Below are 17,491 nucleotides of genomic sequence, written 5' to 3' on the forward strand. Positions count from 1 at the left end.
AAAAATTAGATAAGTCTCACATTTTCTTCATTTTGTGAAATTTTTACATGTAAAGAATTCAACATGAAGAAATTAAAATTTATGAAAAGTAGACAAAATGTTAATTTGGGGCAAAGGATAAAATGAGTGACTAAATGAGGAAAATAGTGTTACAAAAGTCTTACAAGTTGAATTATAAAACTACATTTGCTCAAAAGGGATATATTTTTTAGGATTGAAAGGTTCATCCTTATTTTCATTTAATATCCATATACTATCACATAGGTTGAAAGTTGTCAATAATTATGCATATTATAAGGATTATTAGGATATGTTTGATGCAAGGAATAATATCTACTTTAAAATGATTAAAATATAGCAATAATGGAATTATAAAAAAAACAATTTTGATTAGGATAGTTGATTATAAAAGGATGAGGGAAAGATTAGGGAAAACAAATCCATGAATGATATTAATGTATTATATAGGAATTTCTTCAATTTAAGAATTAAATAATTTTAAAACTATTACTAATAATTGTTTTAAAAAATGTGAATCATTTAGGTCAAATAGATCAATAAAATATCAATGGAACTCAATTTGTCATCTTATATTAATCAAACTTTATATTCATTAACAAAGGTATAATAAACTACATTTAAACATTTAAATGGATAGCTTTTCTTATAACACAATTTCAAATGAAAAGAAAGATGTATATACTGACATTATATGAATTTTATATACTAATAGTGTATCATTCATCATTCATATTTAATCATAATTAGTTTAAATGGATATTTTTTCTCATAACATAATTTCAAATTTGTTCCTTTAACACAATTTCAAATCGTTCTATAGAAGGATTGACAGTTAAATTTTTAATTCTCAATTTTTATTTTTTCAAATTGGTATAAAACTAAACGTTTTTTTAAAATGGAAATATGAAGTAAATTAAATTAATATGTGCACAATGCAATAAGTTAAATTATGCATAATGATGTCATAAATTTCGTAATTTAGCAACATGCTATTATAACATAATTAATAATCAACTTATATCACATAGCATGACACCACTGCAAATCTTAAGAAAAATGGAACACATGAATACTTAATTATATTAGGCAAAATAGTTTATATTCACTAACCAAGGTATAATAGACTACATTTGAGAATTTAAATAGATAGTTTTTCTCATAACTCAATTTGAAAACCGTTCTTTTAACACAATTTCATATTGTTCTATAATATATAATGACAATTAAAGTTTTCAATTCTCATTTTTTTATTGAAATGATTTCCCTTTTTAAATTGTTACAATACTAGATGTTTTCTGAAATGACAATATCTAATAAATTAAATAAATACATGGATAAAGTAATAAGTTAAATTATGCATAACTCAATAAGTTAAATTTTGAACAATAACAATATAAATTTAGAAATTTAGCAATATGTAGTAACATATATGAAGTAGCATATTTTCATATAAATTAATATATTGATATATTATTTGGCTAAAACTAGTTTGAATCTCTCACCCTTTTCTAGAATTTGGGACTCGCCACATGAAGGAGCTCTCCCTCTTCTTCAAATGGATCTCATACTATTCTTTAGTTTCTTTGTTTTTTAGTTTTCTGAAGTACGAAAAAGAATCTTAAGAAAAGTGTAACACATAAATATGCAATTAAGCATAGTTAATTTGATAACAATCAACATAAATACACAATTTTGAAATCCTTATAAATACCGTTAATTTTAAAATAATATTTTCTCTTATGCATATATATCAAATTATGTAAATCTATACAGATCAACAAAACAATGGTCTAATTATATAAGACTCCACTAGATCCCAAATATTAAATTAAGTTAATAGTCAAGTTTTGATTCTTGTGAACAACATTTGTTGAGATTTGTTGAGATGTGCACCTACATATTCTGAAAGATTACAAAATATTCTTCATAATACTAAAAAAACAACGTGCACCATGGTCAGTACAATGGAAAAAACATTCCTCATGTTATATATTAAAAAATTGCATGTAAAAAATAAAAAACATTTCTCACCTGATTTCATAAAGGATGTAATATATATATATATATATATATATATATATATATATATACTGTGAATGTAATTATTTATAACAATCAATACATTATTTATCATTCATTTATATTACTTTTTTGAAGAATAAATAAAACATAAATAATGAATGATATAATAACAATGTATAAATCTCATACACTACAATATTTTTTTTTTCTCTTCTTTAAAACTAGGAAGTGGGAGTATAGAGAAATATATAAATGTATAATCTAGTTATAAAAATCTCCCATTCAACATCATACAGCAAACTTTATGAAGAAAGGACATTAAAGCTATAGAGGTTATTATCAATGGTTGATTACCTCTATAGTCATATGACCTCAAAATAAACAAGATTATCAAATTTATATATTTGGGGTGTTACTTTATCAGATCCTTAAATTTCATTGGCCATGCCAACAAATTCACTCAATTAATGTAGCTCCTTACTTTGCAGAAGGATCACTAGGATCATGTGTATTTAATGTATGCTATAATTGTTGATTCACATGATCAAGCAAATACTTTTTTCCTGTAAGAAGTAAGTAAGAATAATGCTTTAGTAAGAGAAATCCTAATGAGTGCTTCAAAAACATTGTTTAAGGTAAAGAAAAATTAAAAAATGGTATTGAAAAATATTCTTTACACTTTTAGAAATGATGAATGTAGTTTTCTAAAATTAACTTTTTCTTTAATATTTATTAGACAATATTCTTAAGGCAATGGCTAATATTTTGACTAATGGTCCCCATGCACCCTTATACTGAAAATATATACCAGAAATCAGGGTGAAGATATAAGGTGGTCCTAACTAATGAATTAATTAAAGTGTGGTCCTAAGTAAAATCCGACAAGGATTTAATATATATACAATGACAATGTAAGTGTTTTTTACACTATCAGCAAATCATCTATCATTGATTTGTTAACTATCATTGTTAATTATCATTGTTAATTATCATTGACTCTCAAACAAAAGTAATACAAATCAATGGTGGATGATGTGCTGACAGTTTAAAAAACTTTACACCGTCGGCACCTATTTTAAACTCATCTGATAAAATGGACCTTCTAAGTACATTTGTATAACCTTCTTTACAATTGGCTTATTCTGTCTTTGCAGATCCCAAAGTATTGCCTTCATTGCATGTGGAGACCATTAACACATATATTAGAAATTACTCATATTCTTATTAATAATATATTTTTAGAAGGTTATGATAGTAATTTTATATAATACTCATACTTTTTATTTAATATTTATTATTTTTATCTATTATATTTGCACATATAAAAAGCTTTGACCTCTTTAATATTTTTTACTATTTGTTGTGATTAAGAATATTAATTAATGAACAATATTAAGTAATCTTATAATATTTTTTAAAAATCGTAACAATTAATAAATTAGTTAGAATCCTCTTCATTAATAGAATGATAATTATTTTGAAAAACAAAGGAAAATATAACTTTCGTTAATATATTTATCCCTTGAATTACAATAAAATTATATTTTATTAAAAACAAGAGAGAAATATGAATTTGTCTCTTTATTAATATAATTAATACAGTGGATCATTATTAGTATTAAATGTCTTACATAATAAGGAGTACACATCAAGTGTTCAGGAAAGAGGTTAGGCCAAAGCGTGATCTTGGCCATACTGGGAGTTATTATTTGCTATATTTGTGAAAGTAACTAAAGTCATCATTTCTTAATGGAGTGGGGATACATTTACTTTAGTTATTTAAAGTTACTCCTTATCATAATTATTAATTCTAAGAATATTTAATGATTTAAATATATTAATTAATTCAAATCTTTGGATTTCCCTATAATTAACAACTATGACAAGGAATAAGTTTAAAAAACTCACTCTTGGAATAAGTTAATCTCACCTAATCTTTTAGGGAGTATGTACATGGCAACAATTTTGGATTCTAATAATCTACGTCACTCAACAAGGGTAAAAAAATTAGTAGAAATCTATTAAACAATTATGGAACGGTAAGCGAACCGTGTCGTACAAGTAATACAATCCGGTAAAGTACCGGTATATCGTCCTGAGGGAGCGGAGTGGATTTACACTAATTCCTACAAGAATCAATTGAGCAACTATGTACAAGATTTGATTGATAAATTTGCATTGGTTTTTAGAAATAATCAAATTGAAATAACAGTTGAATATATTAAAATAAAAGAGTTGAGATCGAAACTCATCATTCTTTCCCTTTTGACATCCATGGATTCAATTCCTAATAACTGGTGAAGTTACTGATTTTGATGCACATTTTTTCATAAATCAATCACATCAATCCCCTGATTGTAACATTCTTAAGTAATCACTCAATTACCAATTCTTTGGATAATCTGATGATTAACTAGCATTAAATCAAATGTAAACGCAATTCCTACATCATTGTCCATCTCTAGATCAATTATGTAGCAAGAAAGATAATTCATATCCGGTATCAAGTTTAACAGTTAAACTTGAACCTTAAATCATGAATTCAATAGCTAATTGAAATCAAACAATAAACAAGGAATAAACTTTCCAAAACCAAACAACATTAATATAGAATTGAATCTAGGAATACAAAAAGTAAGAAGATTACATTTCGATTCCCAACTGGAGATCTCTAGCCGCTCATCCTAGCCATTACATACTCGAAATGATAAATAATACAAGAATTAATCACTCTAGAGTCATTCCCACGACTCCTATGACCTTTCCTCGCATTTCTCTCTCTAAATCTCGCGTCTTGGCCCCTTTTTTGCACTTATCATCCCCTTTTGAATTCTGGAACCACCCATATAATTCCCAACTCCTACATTCTCGCCCAAGCGAAAGATTCTCGCTTGGGCGAGTAGTTAATGATAGCACAGGTCTGAGTGTCATGCCTGAGCGCAGCTGGGCGCGGCTGACGCGCTTGGGCGCGGATATCTCGCCCGGGCGAGGATATTAAGCTTTGCTTGGGCGTGGATTGGTGCTTGGGCGAGAATTGGGCAGAGAGTTCAGCTTTGGCCTCTTCTTGGGGTCGCTTGGGCGAGCAGTCCACGCTTGGGCGCAACTCATCAGAGTTCCACAGCTCCAATCTTCTCATTTTTTCTCCTTTTTTTTCTTGTTTATTAACCTGAAACAACATAACACACGTAATCTAATAACAACTGAAATTTAAACTAGGTTATCATGAGTTACACACAATTTATATCATTTCATACACTAAGTGCCCCAAAATTCATATATATTTCATTAACAATTTGGCACTTAACAATATCTATTAACACTCATTGGATAAAATGGCAAAAAAGTATTAAAGTATTGGTGAAGTGATATAAGATCTCACTAGATTAATAAAATGATCAAAAGATCAAAGATTTGATTCATGTGAATGACATTTATTAAAAGAGACAACCATATACAGTTAGTATATCATTCATATCTCATTTATATTGGATGTCATACATTGCGAGTGATACATTTTTCTCTTGTTTTTATAAATGATTTTGTTCTTACCTTTCAAAATGTTTATTTATCACTACACAATTATGACATGTAGAGAAATCATAACAATATTTTTAAGAACATTTAGTTTTGGAATGAGAATGATAAAAAAATTAAGTGAATTTTAGTAAAATTATACAACTTACCTATCTTTTTTAAATTTACACAAATCACTCTAATTATATTTATACATTACATTAATTACCTCTTTCAAAGAAATAAGTGTAATTTCTTAAACAAAAAATAGTGAGGAATATTATTAAGTCAAATAAATATGGTATATTGTAAATACAAGTCCAAATAGTATAAGAATTAATATTTATTCATCATTTTTTATTCGTCACATACTGCATCAATAATTCTAAGGATGAGTTTAAATCACTCTTATACTATATTATAACTAACCAAAATGATGAATAGACACTTGACTCTTATGCTACTTGAACTTGTCTTCATAATATACCATATTTTATATAACATAATTACATTTGTCACTATTTTAGGTTTCAGAAATTACACTTATGGTAGTCAGTGTAAAATATGTACATAATTAAGGGTAGTTTGTGGGACAAGGATCATCTATCCTAAGAAAACTTTGTCTTCATGTACCAAGTCAATCAAACTTAATAGAATAATATACAAATAATAATTTCTGATATTATAATTTTGATTTTCAATTAAATAAGATTTTTTGATTGGATGGAGACACCAAGTGAGACATGAATGATGACAAATAATCCTCATCCGTAATTTGTGTAGGTTTAAAACAATAAGGAATAATATGTATAATTTCACTAAAACTCCTATTGTGTTAGTGTAATTTACTCTACAAAATTAATTACTAATTGAAAATGATTGTTTTGCCCATATATTAATTTCCCCAAATTACCAAAATATCACTGGCGTTTCTAAACTCAAGTGATTATAGCTCATTCTTGTTTATAGCTTATAGGAAAAGTTTGGTCCAAAATATGTTTATGGCACAATGTCATCATTGCCTTTCAACCACTAAACTTTTAAGTACATGGTTTAATCTCAACTCTTACTTTCTTCCTTCTCATGTGGCCAAATCACACACCTCTAATTCCACTCTCATCACTTTGTTTTCTTCTTTGTCTCATCATTCAAATGATTTAGGATTAAGGGTAAAAATCATTCTCATCATCTTCTCCTCACTCCAAATGTAACATCCATATTTTGGCTGTGATTATATTATAAAATCATATCTATCATAATATAAATATGTGATTTTTAAATAGTTTTTTCATATTTTATATATAACATTTCTATTATTTTATGTGATATATTTTATAATTATTAACTTGGAATTTTTGTATGTGTTTTTAGTTAGTTGTACAAGTCCATATGACTTGCATATACATTAAAAATATACTTTATAAGAGAATATTTGAGGTGAACAAAGTTAGAACAATCTTACTAATAATTTACTAAGTACTTTTAATTTTTAAAAGTATTTAAGTATATTGATTGAGACACTAACAGTGTTTCTAAAATGTTGGCAATGAATCGAATAAATTCGACATTCATTCGAAATTTAACTTATTATTTAATTCAATAAACTTGGTTTTTGAACTAAATGTGTATGACTCTAGCTTTGACATGCGACCCATTTGGACATACGAATTACCAAGCATAGTCCTTCAAACTTAAATATCACTTGCAATATTTTATTTTCCCTTAAATATTCTGGAGGCTCTCTTTAGGAAGAATAAAATACTATATGATATATTTAAGTTCGGAGGGTGACACTTTTAGTCATACGTCAAGATTGGAGTGTTATAAAACAAGTCAATTTTTTTGCTGAAAAGTAAGTTTATTAAATAAACGAGCCAAACTTGAGCAAAGTAGAGTTTGACTCTATATGTTTATGAGGTGACTTGAATATATATATATAAAATATTTAATTTTATATATTAAATAAATAATCAACGAATTGAATTAATTAAGATAATGAGTTGAATTAAACAATTAGAAAACTCTTGTTAAACCAAACGAATTCGAGCCGACGAGTTGAATCGAACAATTCGTGAACATAAATCGAGTCGAATTCGAACTGGAAACATAACTCATTTCGAATTTAAGTTAAGTTTCCTGTCAAACAAATTCTTATCAAGCTGAATGGACTCTAGCAGGAAATACCCTATAAATGTTAGAGTGACTCTTGAACCTACCTAGTACATATTTAAGGAGTTTATTGTATCTTAAAAAATGTATCACATCATATATCACTTGTTGTGATTGTTTGAAAAAATAAATTTAAATTAAAAATTTATTAATTATGTATTTGACAAATAACAATAAATGACAAATGAAATGACACACTTTTTAAAACATTTGTGCTCTTATTTATAACTAAAGTTCTTATATAATGATAAGTTGCTTTAATAATCATAATTAATATAAACCCTTACTCCATTACTCTGAAGTTATTACAAAGTCATATAGGTAATACTGCAAGAAAATAAGTTATTAGTTAAATATTTATTTATGAATGTGGTATCTGGTGTTCAATGTATTTGAACATTATAGTTAGTGTTGGAATGTCTTTGTCGACATTACTGTGTCCTATCCAGTATCCATGTTGGAGAGCATGCTTCTTAATGCAGGATGGGGATCACCTGTCTCATTGGGTGTCCCATTTAGTGTTCCTATCCAATCAAAAAAATTTATTTGATTAAAAGTAAAATTTATAATAACATAAATTAATATTTGTACGCTATTCTATGAGATTTTATTGGCTTGATATATGAGGACATAATTTTCTTGGGACAGAGGATCCTTGTCCTTTAATGCATAGCCTTTCAACGGGTGTCAAGTGAATAACAATTTTTCGTGATGTCTCCATCTATGGTTGGAACTTCAACATTTTAACATAATAAAAAAACAAAAAGAAATCATTTAAAAAATAAAAAACAGAAAATGCTTTGATTTAGGAAGAAAATTTTCCACTTCTACAATAAATTTATCAAGAGTTATTTGATGGAGTTGAAAGGAAATATTATTTTGAATAAAAATGAAAATGCTCAAAATTGAGCTTCTTCTAACAAGCTGATATAACGTATAAAAGCAATTTTGATACATGAAGCACTTCATTAAAACTTTATAAGCAAACCTTTAAACAAGTTTATAAAGAAGAACACCAACCTAACAATATTTTCTTGGTTGAAGTGCCGTAATTGGTCTGCAGAAGCAATGGGGAGGAGATGCACCAACCTTTTTGTATCTTTTCTCTGACGACATGAAAATCGATCGCAATATGTTTTGTACGTTCATAAAAGACTGAATTATGAGCCAAATAAATGGCAGAACGATTGTATAGTAAACTGATTTTCAAGATGATTAAGGGATGTGAAGATTATGGAAGAGATATTGCAGCCATTGAAGTTCATATACCGAGCTTCCCAGAGCTCTATACTCTACTTCTAAAGAGGATTCACTTACAGTATTTTGCTTCTTGGTCTTCCAAGAAATGATTGAGGAGCCAAGGAAGATGCATAATTTAGTGATGGACTTCCTTGTATCCAAGCAAGAGACCTGAGTCTACAAAATCTTCAAGAGTCAATGTAGAATTTGCACCAAAAAATAAGCCTTGTGCAGGACATGCCTTAAGATAGTGAAGCACCCTTATGATTGCCTTGTAATATGAGTCCATAGGTTTGGACGTGTAAAGACTTAGTTGCTGAACAACATAAGATATATCATGTTTAGAGATGGTTAAGTATATAAGTTTCCCTACAAGGCTTTTTAGGAAGAAGGGTCAAATAACGGTGATCCCTGGTTGAGCTGTAATCTTGTGGAGTGGTCAGAAGGGATTTGCTTGGGGCATAGGAAATACCTTAAGGAGCCTAAGTCTTTGATTTTGTAAGTTTGGTCTAGGACATGCTTGACTTGGGTGATTTCAAGGGTGTTATTCCTTACAAGGATTAGATCATCCACATATACTAGGATAACAGTGAATGGATTATTAGAGGACTTGGTGAATAAGGCCTCATCTGCTTGAGAATGAATATAGCTTAGGGATATAAGTTTGGAAGAGTGGGTTGTATGCCATTCACGACTGGCTTGCTTGAGGCCATATAAGGATTTCTGTAATTTGTAAATAGGGAGAAATTAGGAGGCAACACACCTAGGAGGGGGTTGCATATAAACCTCCCTGTATAAATCACCACGAAGAAAAGCATTATTGATGTCCAATTGTTATAAGAACCAACATTTTTCAGTAATTAATGCAAGGACTACTCTTACAGTAGTAATCTTCGCTACTTGAGAGAATGTTTCAAAATAGTCCACCCCCGTTATTTGTGTGTAGCCTTTGGCTACAAGCCTTGCTTTATACCTTTCTAGGGTTCCATTACCATTTAATTTTATACAATCATTTACAATATTAAGGACTTATCAGTAGGAAGTGGCATCAAGGAACAATTGTTATAAGATAAAGAGCTTGAAGCTCTTGTTGCATAGCTTGCTGCCAACAGGGTATGGAAGAAGCATGTTTATAGGAACTTGGTTCTTTGTGAATGGAGACATTAAGACAAAATTGTTTATAAGGTCTAGAGCATCTATCATAGGCAATAAAAAATGATAGAGGATATTTTGTATCATCAGAGATGGGTGTTAGTGTTGGGAACCTGAGAGAAATGGAAAATTTGATAAAAAAAATGGACATTTCTTGAGAGAATAAAATTGTGAGAGATGAGCTCATAAAAGATATATCTTTTTGCCTCTTCCTTGAATCCAAGAAAAACATCTTTTCTTCCTCTAGAATGGAATTTGGTTCTGTGAAAGTGTAGGGTATTAGAATAGGCTATGCATCCAAAGGTTCTAAGTTGGTCAATAGAGGAAATCTTGTTATAGAATATTTGATAATGGCTTCTATTTATGAGAAGGGGGTTGACAATGTGGACAACATGTTGGACAACAAAGTTCCAAAATTTGGGAGATAGATGAGATTGAAAGAAAATTGCTCTTGGAACATTTAGAATGTGTTGATGTTTCCTTTCAACAAATCTATTTTGTTATGTAGTCTGAACATATTTCCTTTGATGTATGATTCCTTTAGAAGCTAGGAAGTTATTCATCAAAAACTATACTCCATTATCATTTCTCAAGCATTTAAGTTTTGTGTTAAATTGTGTCTCAATGTAAGACACAAAGTGTATTAAATGTTGCCTAGCTTCTACTTTAGATTTCATCATGAAAGTTCATAATGAAATCATCAACTAAAAGTAAGGAAATACTTATGTCCAAATAGGGATGTGGTAGAATAGGACCCCATATAGCAACATGAAGCAATTGAAAAATTCTTATGTTCTTAGTGGCACTATTATGAAAAAACATTTTATTTTGTCTAGCTAAATGGTATATGTCACAAGGTATTAAACTCTCATGTTTATTATGAATAAAGGGAAAATGTTTGCTAAGCAACATCATGGCAGAATAAAAAATGTGTCCCAAATGTAAATGCTACAAGGCTTTAATGTTAATACTACTAGAAGAATTTCAAGAAATAAAAGAACTTGGTGCAACAACTTGTGAATTCATCACATATAAGCCTTGTTAAATCCTAACTGAACCAATTATTCTCTTAGTATTGTTCTGTAAAATGAGACACTGCCTTTTGAGAAAAAATATATGGCATTTCATGTTTTGGATTAGTTTATTCACAAATATCAGATTCCCATAGAATTGAGGAACAAATAGAACATTAGTTAAAGTAATTGACTTGGTTAATTTGACTCTTCTCATGATGCATGTGGACACCTTTACACCATTAGGCAATGTGATGAGCATAGGTGGTATAGATTGAAAAGTACTAAATCTTCTCATTTAATCCCTTCAAGCTATGAAGCACGGATACTGATACGTGTATCGGGTACGATACGTATCCGATACGTCGACACACATTTTTTTCAAAATACAGGATACGATACGTTCAGGGATATGCGTATAAAATAATAAAAACAAATAAAATATGATAAAATTATAAGTGTAAATCAAAATATCTAAAGTAATAAATATAATGAAAATTTAAAATCGTTGCCCTCCATAACAAATATATCTTATCCTATTTTAATGAAAATGGATCTATCTTATCCTATTATATTGGAAACGAATCTATCTTATCATGTTTTATTGGAAAAGAATCTATCTTATCCTGTTTTATTGGAAACGAATCTATATATCCTATACTTTACTGAAAACAAATCCATATATCCTATATTTTATTGAAAAACGAATCGGATACGTGTCTTAATATTTATTTATTTTATTTTATTTTTTAAATTTTTGGATACTCTATAGATACGTATCCTTCGCGAATTCGAGCGTATCCGTGTCGGATACGTATCGGACACCGACACGTGAGGGTGTTTGACAAATCCGTGCTTCATAGCCTTCAAGAATATAATCACATAATCATGTTCCCTATACTATTTCACTGACTTAATCATTCATATGAACAAGTACATCACATTTGCAATTCTTGTTAGACCTAAAGTTTTCTGTTTCCTCCCACATGGTTTTAATTGGGAAAGAACTTAGATACATAAAGATTACATTTATTTAAGTGATAAAACTCTTGTTGCAACCGAACAATCCTAAACATATCTTATTGTAAGTATCTTTTTTTGTAAATCATTCCATACTTCGGCTTTAGAATCAATCCAGAGAATTGATTTCACTATTGAGTCTTCAATTGAATATTGGATCCAAGACAATACCATTTACAAAGATAAGGACTTCCATTTATATCCAACTCAAAAGGGAATGAAAGAAAACTAATTTACCTAATTGGACTAAATAAAAGAGGAAGTTGAAACTAACTAACAACCTAACAAACAGTGAAAACAATAAATGGGCTTTTAGTAAAATAAAGAGGCCCAAATTTAGAAAAGAAGAAAATAATCTGGGATGGCCCAAGGACATTATCTCCTACACTATGAACCACTGCAAGCAAGAGAAGTGAGTGGGAAAAACATAGGTTACGTGAGAGGGAAGGTAACCATAAAATAAGGAGATTTAACAAAAGCGTTAATCACCTTGCATTAATTTTGACTCCAAAAATTTCTATTAATAAGCTAATGTGACACTAGGTGAAGGTGCTCTCTAATAATAGGGAGGAAAATGCATAAAAAACAACATGATACAATGCTTTTATCTTTTAAATATAATATAATGATACTTTTTCCTTTACAATAAAGAACAAAAATAACAATTTTCCTCCCGAGTATTAGAAATGGATCATTTCCCTGGTTATACATCATTTACATGTACACATGAGTAAGGTTAATTTCTTTGGTTGACCTTTGTAATGATTATATTATATATTAGAAGAAAACAAACCTAACAATTTAATTATACTTATCAAAGTGAATATTATCTCTAGAGTGTAAATATTTTACCTACGAAAATATATTACTTATCGATTACCTATATTTTAATCGTATTAAATAAATATTTGCATTATACCAGATTTCAGAGTATTACCGAACTTCTACAAAAAAAAAAAAAAAAGAGTATTACTGAAGTGAAAGTGTTAAGCATTGACCACTTAAACAAACCACTTTGTGCAGATTTCTAAAAGGTCAAATTAATGTAGTCTAGTTTTGGATCGGTCTAGTTCCTAAAGTTAGAACAAAAAACCAAGCAGGATCGGTCGATTTTAAAAAAAATCAATCAAACACAATCAAATAATGTTCTGTTTTTGCAGTTTCATATTATTTAGAATTGATTTTCAGTTTTATTTCAGACCTGTCCAGATTTGAACAACCCAACATTCCACACACTTCATGAAGGGATGATGCTTCACTTTTGTATCCAACTTGAAAATTCCGAAGTCTTCTAAGTTCACCACCATAAGATACAGTGGCATGCATCTTCATGGACAAGAATACAACAATGAAGAAAAATATAGCTTGTTTATGTTCACAATCAAGTTTAGACTTAAACATAATGATTTAAAAATGCAAATGATGTAATACCAACATAACTCACTACAAGAAAATTATCATATACCTATAGATATTTCTAGTGACACATTAAAATTGCGGATATAAGCATCATATACCTATGGATGTTTGATAAACAGTGGCCATAGCTGTTAGAAATCCATAAATATCAAATTTTGCAATATTTGTATTAGGGACAAATGCATTACTCACACATCTCTTGATATGTGACTATACAAAACAAAAATTTCACATCCCCTTTGTCTTTTCAATTCTCATTTATGTTCCCTCCCTTTTTTCATTCCATTCTCACTAAAATCTCATTCTCTCCATCCATTTCTATTCTTTTTCACAAGTTTTTCAGAAAAACTCTAAAAAAACTATGGGAAGAACGAAAACTAGTAAAACCTAGCCTTCAAGTACATCACTCCCAACTCCATCTATTAAACCTATATTCTTCCATGCATGTTATTCTCTCTGCCTTAAAGTCTTAAACAATGAAGGAAATAGAAAGATCAGATCTGACAGTGTGGGGGTAGATTGTACATATGGAAATGAAGCTTGTGGCGGAGAAGCTTGGTTCTACTTGTGGTCGCGAGTCCAAGGGCAAGACGGTGATGGTAATTGTGCGAGCAGAACAAAAGCAACAGCGTTCAATAGAACAGTATCATGGTAAAGGCTCTCAATTGTAAAGGCTCTCATAATAAGAAGTAAAAAATGTATATTTGAACTAAATGCAGCTTATTAATACAAATGCATAATTAATTAAAATTTTGCTGATGATTGATGAATCATAGTATCAGGCAGAAAATTAAATGAAAACCCAAAAAGTAGGCCTACTGTAATCTGTAAGCATAGAATAACTGCAGATTAAAAACATGCAAAATGAAGATACAAGTATACAACTATGAAAGCTCGCAAGGAAGAAATACCGGAAGGTACACAATGATTAATATGTTCTGGGCATGAAGTTCAGAAACTATTTGTTTAATGTTTACACATGAGCATACTACAATAAAAATGTGCAGAAAATTAATATCAGTAACTAATAACTAACTTAACGTAACATGATATCGTTAGTTATTTAATATGATACACTATTTTAAACAGTGAGAGTTGATTTTAGTGTTACTGACAGGATATTAACCCAAGTTTAGGCTACATAAATAAGAATGAAGTTTTTTCAGTCTAGTTGTACATGTAGCATTGATCTTTAGTACAAATTGGTGTAGCACATAAATCTATAGCAACTGCAACGAGTCAAAGTGAAGTTGCTTTTGTCTGCTATATTCAGCATAAGGTCACACAGAATGCAATGGACTTCAATAAAAAGAATCACAAATTGATCCACCAATCAAATGGGATGCACATACCTGAAAGATTGTTAAATCATGAACACGTCTAAAAATGACCTAGATTTCATTGTCCCAGAACTAGCTAGCTATCTTGACATTCTCCTGAACAAGTATACAGATTATAATCAAAACTTGAAAACAATCTAATTTACAATTGAACAAGCTGATCTGGGTTTTCCAAAGATTCCCTTAGAATTTTCTCAGCCCTCCTTTTCCTGTCATCCTTCTCATCTTCCATTGTAAACCATGACAAAGTCTTTTGCCGCTCATCTTTTTTATGACTTAAATCCGTGGATCTTCCTAAGAACTTATTTCCCATACCAATCTTAAAACGTACAGTAGGCTTCTCATTCAAAAGAATCTTTGTCCGATCTTCCTCGGAATCATAGTGTGTGCTTTTCATTGCTTCAATTGCTGGAGCAAACGTCTCCAGTACTGAAATGGATTTATCTTCAACAAAATTTTCCACAACAGGATTATCTAAAGCTATGACATTGAAGAGCTTAGCTGGAGGGGCAACAGAAGCAACTTCCTTATCCCCGATTTTCAAAGGTGCAGCAAGGAACGGATTGCCTTCCACTGCTACTCTCGTTGCCTTGGCATCTGAAGGGTCAACAAGAGTGGATTTCTCAGAGATATTTGAGACCATTTGCTGCTGCAAATTCAACTGAGGCCTCTCCCCCTTACCGTTCTCTCTTTCATGCTCAACCTTATTAGCATGGGGCTCGGTCCCTTTTCCATTCCGTGTAGGTGACTCTGAATGTGTTTCTGGAACAGGGAATGCAGGCAACCACATGGGAATATGCTCCTCGGGAGGCTCTTCTCCTCTTTGTAAAAAACTTGGAGTCGGGACTCGCTCTTTCACGATTGGAAACCGGGGAATAGGGTGTGCAAATGGGATTGGCTGAGCTTCATTAACAAACTGAACAATTTCCCTTACAACACCAGAACTTTCAAGGCAATGATCGATATCAGAAGCACCTGTAAACCCCTGTAATGATCCCATGTCTTCCAACCCTTGAATGACATCAAAGACATTGCATTCAGCCCTACCTGCAAGATTAGCAGAGTGATGCACAGATTTCCCAATGTTCAAAATATACCGAGCACTGACATCGGATAACACTTCAAGAGCTGACTGCTGAAATGCATGAAAACCCTCACTCTCGCATACTTGAGCTACCGCGACTTTCGCAATTGCTTGGGCAAAATCATCACCACCCACTTTCCTCCTCTGCGTGCTCGGCTGTTCAAGAAGTCTTCCAGTCTTCCCACCACCATTGCTCATATTCAGCACTTCATATCACTTGAAAACACAACATACATTCATTCCCCAAATCACTATTATTATTCTTCATTCACAAGAACCGAAATCACTTCTGAGCAGACAATAAAAAAATGAACTTCAGATTACAATAAACTTGAGTTCAATGCAAAGATTACATTTTTCACAAATACCAAAAGTATTAATTAGGTTAAAAAAAACTAAATCGCCCCAATTTGAATAAAAAAAGAAAGAAAAAAATTAGAGTCGAAAAATTGAAAATTGAAAATTGGGAAAAAAAAGAAAAATCCTTACTTTGATGTTGGTAGTAGGTATTGATTGGATCTAAGATCGGTAAGGTAGTTGAGAGATGGTGAGAGTAGATCGAGAGAGAAATTGGGAAAATTAGGGTTTGATGTAGATTTAGCTTAAACCCTTGAAAACCCTTGAATCGAAGATGCAAATCGAAGCAGAAAGAGTGCGTTGTGAAGTTTGAGAGGAGGATTATGCGACTTCGATTTTTTGAACTTTCTGGTGATTAAAACCTTCACTATATATTGCTCCTCTAAGTTATATATTTATATATGTGTTCATTTTGTTCTTACAAATAATGTTTTTTGTTTATAAATCTCATAATTTTCAACTAAAATAAATAATTTCGGTATCTTTGAATTTAGAATACAAAATATAAAAATTCATTTTTATTACTTTTCCTAAACTGCATAATTAAAGAAAACATGTTAAAAATAATGGAAAAATAACTTATACAATATTTTATGATTTCACTCACTAATGAGTAGCATTAACAAGTTGACAGCTATGTCTAGGAATCACATTGAGTTCGGATGGATTTGAGTAGTGCATTACCTAGATTCGTCTTATTACTTTACTTTTGGACATAGGCCTGCCTCATACCTATGTTGATACTTGTTAGGTCTACTACTCATAAGTCTTTAGGTACCTAGTGCATTTGCAGGTACCAACAAATTAAAAAAATAAAAAAATAGTTATGAGTAATTTATGTAATTGCGTGTTTGTTTTCTTACAATCTTATATGTTATTTATGTAATAAACAAGAGAAAAAAATTATAAAACATAATTTAAAATTTTAAACACATCTTAAATTGACTATTTCAACATTATAATGTAAAATTGATTTAATAAGAATTGTTCAATCAACATAATATTATATTACACATATTATTTAACAACATAACATCACATCACTGCTTAACAATATAACATAATTGTTTAACAACATAACAATCACATTTATGAATTAACAAATTAATATTATACATTAACAAAATATATATATATATATA

General features: G+C 30.1%; 1 protein-coding gene across 1 annotated transcript; it reads right to left on the minus strand.

Annotated features, from left to right (window-relative positions):
- Positions 14,806–16,720, minus strand: LOC109347593 (transcription initiation factor TFIID subunit 8-like). The gene is made up of 2 exons (XM_019587521.1): positions 16,482–16,720; positions 14,806–16,281 (listed from the first exon to the last, which is right to left on the minus strand). The coding sequence occupies exon 2, from the start codon at positions 16,188–16,190 to the stop codon at positions 15,051–15,053; it is 1,140 nt and encodes a 379-aa protein (XP_019443066.1). The 5' UTR covers positions 16,191–16,281; positions 16,482–16,720; the 3' UTR covers positions 14,806–15,050.

This window comes from Lupinus angustifolius, chromosome LG05, assembly GCF_001865875.1.
Source record: "Lupinus angustifolius cultivar Tanjil chromosome LG05, LupAngTanjil_v1.0, whole genome shotgun sequence".
In the NCBI taxonomy this organism is placed as follows: Eukaryota; Viridiplantae; Streptophyta; class Magnoliopsida; order Fabales; family Fabaceae; genus Lupinus; species Lupinus angustifolius.

Bases quoted from the DNA above. Each gene is read 5' to 3' on its own strand.
- LOC109347593 (XM_019587521.1), bottom strand. From the start codon at position 16,190: ATGAGCAATGGTGGTGGGAAGACTGGAAGACTTCTTGAACAGCCGAGC.